This window comes from Lupinus angustifolius, chromosome LG10 (assembly GCF_001865875.1).
Source record: "Lupinus angustifolius cultivar Tanjil chromosome LG10, LupAngTanjil_v1.0, whole genome shotgun sequence".
NCBI classification, from domain to species: domain Eukaryota; kingdom Viridiplantae; phylum Streptophyta; class Magnoliopsida; order Fabales; family Fabaceae; genus Lupinus; species Lupinus angustifolius.
This window is the reverse complement of record NC_032018.1, coordinates 8,995,267-9,001,596: the sequence shown is the minus strand read 5'-3', so window position 1 is coordinate 9,001,596 and position 6,330 is coordinate 8,995,267. Positions and strand designations below refer to the sequence as shown.

The 6,330-nt window shown below is 33.6% G+C and overlaps 1 protein-coding gene across 1 annotated transcript; it reads left to right on the top strand.

Moving 5' to 3' along the window:
* On the top strand, positions 3,014-6,112 carry LOC109357759 (putative pentatricopeptide repeat-containing protein At1g68930). The gene has a single exon (XM_019601801.1). The coding sequence runs from the start codon at positions 3,178-3,180 to the stop codon at positions 5,431-5,433; it is 2,256 nt and encodes a 751-aa protein (XP_019457346.1). The 5' UTR covers positions 3,014-3,177; the 3' UTR covers positions 5,434-6,112.

Genomic DNA, 6,330 nt, shown 5'->3' with positions numbered 1-6,330 from the left:
GATTCATTTGTTTTATATTTGTTTCATTTATAGATACAAGAAGTGTTTTAAATTGTGGTTGTGATCACGACTACGATTACTATGATGTGTTCATTGCAGTATGATTTATTGTGATTAAAAAATATTTTTGAATTCGATAAGTCTGATGTGACCTAAATGTGGTCCGATATGATTCTATTATTGTGATTCAGTGTGGTGTGCCCTACAATTTGAATCTGGGATAGAAGTCATGAATTCTGGTTTAATTTATACCATAGATATTTCTAAGTTTGGAATGCTAAAATCACTATATAGGATCTTTTATGGGTTATCAAAGAGCTACATTATTTATTTAGAATATTCTTACACCTAAAAGTTGTTTCAAAAAGTGTATCTTTACACGATATTAATGAGTAAAGTAAGGCAAATAGACAAGAAGTATCAAATCACATTATGAATTTCACAGGCAAAATAGTTTACGTAATAAAAAACTATTTTATATCTTAGTTATTCATTTAATAAAAATATAATAATTTGAAATAGTGAATAAATTTAACCATTAGATTTCATAGAATGAATGAATAAAATTTGCAGTAATTGTTTCAATTTATTCCTTGAGTGAATATCATCTTATTTATATATATATATATATATATATATATATATATATATATATATATATATATATATATATATATATATATATATATATATATATATATATATATAAAAGCAATGCGGAAGCTCTCTTCCTGGTGTTAGTAAAGCTTCAAAGTCATAGGTACAACAACCAAGCCTAAAACCTGAGTTTATTATATTTTATTATAAATTATGTTCATTAATAAAACATTAATCTTTGCGTTTTTTTAATCGTTTTATTTATGATTTTTCTCGACCTTTTTATACAATTAAATTAACACTATTTGATTTACATTTCTTAGGGGTTTACACTCATCTCGACATATGTCCAAACTATTTAAGGTGTGATTCTACCATTTTTTTTTATAATAGGAGCTACTCCAACTTTCTCCATTATACATTCATTCTCAATCGTATATTGTTTAGTGTATCTCCTCATCCAACGTAATATTATTATCTCTGCAATGGAGTTTATTCTTTTGTTGGTATTTCATCACTCAATAATAAGTCTCATATGACATTGTAGGTCTTGCAATCGTGCATTAAATTTTCTTCTTAGTGAATAGTATTTTATTACCACACAAGACATTTGAAGCATTTCATCATTTCCTCCAATCTAGGTGAATTTTGTGATTTATATCTCTATCAATTGCACTGTCTTGTGTGATTGACATAATTCCCAATCCTTACCTCTACGATAATGTTTGTTCACGTGATATTAAACTTATATTTCATATACTTTGTCTTACTTTAACTTATACGAATGATGTAATTTTCGAAATCTTTTCTCCAAATTTCCATCTTCTCATTTAATTCTTTTTTGAGACTCTCACTAAGATAATATCATTCGCAAAAAATATGCATTGTGGCACTAGTTCTTAGATATGCTCAATATCATTGACAAATTAGGCTATACCCATAGCGCTCACCCACATTTATTAGACATGCGGGATGTGAAAATCTATCTATTAGTCCAAAATGCTAGCCCAAAATGCAGATGTTATAATTTTAATTATTAAGTGTTATGTTATGATTTTTCATTAGTTTTGAAAGATATATAATGTTAAATTGTTTGAACTAGTAGATTGTTATGTGTAATTTTAAAAATGTGATAGTAATATAAAATTATTTTTTAATTTTTTAATTTAATGTATTTTTAATATTTTTTATTGTAAAGAACGACCTGCCAATCCATCCTGCCCATATTTTGGTAGACATAGCATGATTTTTCATAACGTTTTTTACAAATGAGTATAATATTTTATGCCCTTTCACAAATGATGGACATATGTTGGTCCTAATTTAGGTGGACATTAAGCAGGCATAAGTAGGGCAACCCAAATTGTTAATGCTAATATTGAATAAACATGTCCAACATCAATGTAAGTGGGTTCAACGTTGGCCTTGGTGTAGTCCTATGACAATAAAAAAATCTTATGAACCTCATCTTGTGTTATCATGGTGGTCATGACCCTTCATATATATCATTGATTATTCTAATGTAGGTAATTCAAACATATTTATTCTAGAGTTTTCCATAAAAAAACCTTTCAGTCCCTTATTATATATCTTTTCCAAATTAATAAAGACCATGTACAGGTCCATTTGGTTCCTTTTGTATCTCTCTCCTAATCGTTGTAGCAAGTATAATGCATTCATGGCCGACATCTTTAGTATAAAACCCAATTGATTTTAAGTGGTATGTGGCTATTGTTTCAACCTCTACTCAATTATCCTCTCTCATAACTGTATAGTATTATGACTCTTGAGTTTAACCCTCTATACTTTACAAAACTATGAATATCATTCTTGTTCTTATAAATGGCAATTAAAGTGTTTATCCTCCACTCTTGTGACAACTTTTTTAGACTTCATGATCTCATTAGACAATTTTATGATAAAATTCAAAATTGTGAACCTCCTTTTTCTTATTGAGTCTATCACAAAATAAGGAATCATGTCACTAGTTGAGAAGCTGGTAAAAATAGTCCTTCTATCTTTCCAATATATCTTTATTACTAAGACTTTTTCATTTTCATCTTTAGTGCATTTCATTTGGTTCATATCTCTTGTATTCCTTTCTCGACCTTTTGCAAGTCTGTAGTCACTTCTTTCAACTCTATTTGTATAACCATAATATGTTTTATCTTTAGCTTGCTCTCCACTTTCTTGATCTTTTTCTTAGCTACCTTTCAATATTTTTGCATAAAGACCATGATTTACAATATTACATTTTACCTTAGATTTGTCTTCCACACTTTTGTCGAACCCCAAGATAATTTATTCTATGTTTGGAAAGCTCTAGATTCATCTAGTATCTTCTTCATTATATTCTTAATTCCTTTAATCATCTCGCATATATTACTAGCACTTCATTGTGCCTCCCAAAAATTTTCTTCCAAAACCCTTGAAGCTCTTATGTTCCTCTCCCTTCAATTTCCGGTGTTTAATACTTTTTTCACACAAATAAAAAGCATTGATATTAGGATGTTCACATAGTCATTCACTTCCTCCATCATTTTCATTTCTCACATCATTCCGCGCCAAAAGAAAAAACACATGTTTTACATGACACCCTCTTTTTATTCTTTTTCTTCTAATCATTACTGCGCATTGCTCAAACTTTACTGCGAAACCCGCAACCGCGCCAACGCAAAGAAGCTTCATTGCCTCATAATCAAGGCCTTTCGCAACCCAGAAACCTTTCTCTTAAACAATCTCGTTGGTTCCTATGCCAAACTCGGCAACATCACCTATGCCCGTAAGGTGTTCGACCATATTCCTCAACCAAGTATTTACTCTTGGAACACCATTCTCTCTTCATATTCCAAAATGGGTCTTGTTCCTGAGATGGAACGTGTGTTTTATGCAATGCCAACTCGTGATGTGGTGTCATGGAATTCTCTTATCTCGGGGTATGCTGGTTGTGGTTCAATTGTTCAATCAGTTAAGGCTTATAATTTGATGTTGAATGATGGGTCATTCAATTTGAGTCATATCACGTTCTCGACTATGCTTATACTTGCATCCAGTCAGGGGTGTGTTCAGTTGGGTAGGCAGATTCATGGGCATGTAGTGAAATTCGGTTTTCAGTCGTATGTTTTTGTTGGAAGTCCTTTGGTGGATATGTACTCGAAATCGGGACTGATATCTTGTGCAACACGGGCTTTTGATGAGATGCCTGAGAAGAATGTGGTTATGTATAATACTTTGATCACAGGGCTTATGCGGTGTGGTAAGCTTGAGGATTCGAGGCGATTGTTTTATGATATGAAAGATAGGGACTCGATTACTTGGACGACCATGATTGCCGGATTTAGTCAGAATGGTTTTTACAGAGAGGCAATTGATTTGTTCGGAGAGATGAGTTTGGAAAAGCTAGAGATGGATCAGTATACATTTGGAAGTGTATTAACTTCTTGTGGAAGTGTTATGGCTTTACAAGAAGGAAAGCAAGTTCATGCTTATATAATTAGGACGGATTATAAGGATAATATATTTGTGGGCAGCGCTCTTGTCGACATGTATTGCAAGTGTAAGTGTATAGAATCAGCAGAAACAGTTTTCAAGAAGATGACTTGCAAGAATGTAGTATCTTGGACTGCAATGTTAGTGGGTTATGGACAAAATGGTTTTAGTGAAGAAGCTGTTAGAGTCTTTGGTGATATGCAAAAGTATGGGGTCGAACCAGATGATTTCACCCTTGGGAGTGTAATTAGCTCCTGTGCAAACCTTGCTAGCCTAGAGGAAGGTGCCCAATTCCATGGTAGAGCTCTAGTTTCTGGCCTAATTTCTTTTCTTACGGTTTCCAATGCTCTGGTTACGTTATATGGTAAGTGTGGAAGCATTGAAGACTCCCATAGACTTTTTAGTGAGATGAGCTTCAGGGATGAAGTCTCGTGGACTGCACTTGTTTCCGGATATGCCCAGTTTGGTAAAGCAAATGAAACAATCAGGTTATTTGAAAGCATGTTAGCCAATGGCTTAAAACCTGACAGGGTTACTTTTATTGGAGTGCTTTCAGCTTGCAGTAGAGCAGGATTAGTAGAGAAAGGAAATCAGATATTCGAATCCATGATTAAGGAACATGGCATTGTACCGATGCATGATCATTACACCTGCATGATTGACCTCTTCAGCCGAGCTGGTAGATTAGAAGAGGCAAGGGATTTTATACATAAGATGCCTTTCAATCCTGATGCAATTGGTTGGGCAACCTTATTAAGTTCATGTAGATTCTATGAAAACATGGAAATTGGCAAATGGGCAGCTGAGTTTCTTCTCGAATTAGAACCACATAACACTGCTAGTTACATCTTACTTTCAAGCATATATGCTGCTAAAGGAAAATGGGAAGAAGTTGCTAGATTAAGGAAAGGGATGAGAGATAAGGGACTGAAAAAGGAACCAGGATGTAGCTGGATCAAATATAAGAATAAAGTGCACATTTTCTCTGCTGATGATCGGTCAAATCCATTCTCAGATGAGATATATTCCGAGCTCGAAAAACTGTACCACAAAATGATACAAGCAGGGTATGTGCCTGATATGAATTCTGTTCTACATGATGTTGAGGATTCGGAGAAAATAAAGATGCTTAATCACCATAGTGAAAAACTTGCGATTGCCTTTGGGTTGATATTTATTCCTCCCGGACTTCCCATTCGAGTCGTTAAAAATCTTAGGGTTTGCGGAGATTGCCATAATGCCACTAAGTATATATCTAAGGTCACCCAGAGAGAAATCCTTGTAAGAGATGCTGCCCGGTTTCACTTGTTTAAAGACGGAATATGTTCATGTGGAGATTTTTGGTGACAGGTCCAGTTGTTATTTTATACTCTCTAAATTATAAAGCAGTTTTTGGATGCAACACAATTTTGTAGATACATTTTAGATGCAACTCTACATACTGGAGTAGATACATTTTCTCACGCCAGATACCAGAGCATTTAAATGCAACACAATTTTGTAAGTGTTGTCAAATCTGACATCATGTGTTACAGTTATTCCGCAGAGGAAGTTGAGAGTTGAGATGAATGAGGAGAGACGTTGAGAGAATCAATAGTGAATGTATAAAATGTTTGAGTAGCAGCCATTAGGAAGATGACTGAAATTCATTTAAGGTTCATTTGCGAGTTGGATTTTTGAGGGGAAAGAATGGAAATGAAAGGATTCAAAGCCATCTCACAAGTGTATTTCATGGTTCTGAAGCCTTCCATTTCCCTTATTTCCCCTCCAAAATCTATCTCGCAAGAAGATCCTAAGAATGGTTGTCATATGAGAAGACGTGCAGAGGGAAGATCAAAGAAGGTTTCGGGAGAAACTAGAAACCATTGAAAAACATATTGCTGGAAATGGGTTTCTTGCAAATTTGGTTTTTGAAAGAGTGTTTAACCTCTTTGGCAATCTTTCCTTTTGATTTTTCAGCTCTTATTCCCCTCTAGTTTTATTTTCCTCTTTTGCCTCTAATAAATTCTATTCTTTTTATAAACATGTATCGTTTTGGTAAACTTGTAGTTTTGTGCCTGATCTTTCAGGTTTTGGGAACAAAATTTCAAACTTAGTTTATGATTTCCTGCTATTAGGAAGATCCTTCTCTGAGCAGAGACTGATATATAGATATCTTCACTAGTTTATCATTTTGTGATGTTAAATAAATTAGAAAATAAAAATACATATTTTACTTAGTCTTGAAGTAAGTGGATCTCTTGT

Coding starts and splice junctions, on each gene's coding strand:
- LOC109357759 (XM_019601801.1), top strand. CDS start 3,178: ATGTTTTACATGACACCCTCTTTTTATTCTTTTTCTTCTAATCATTAC.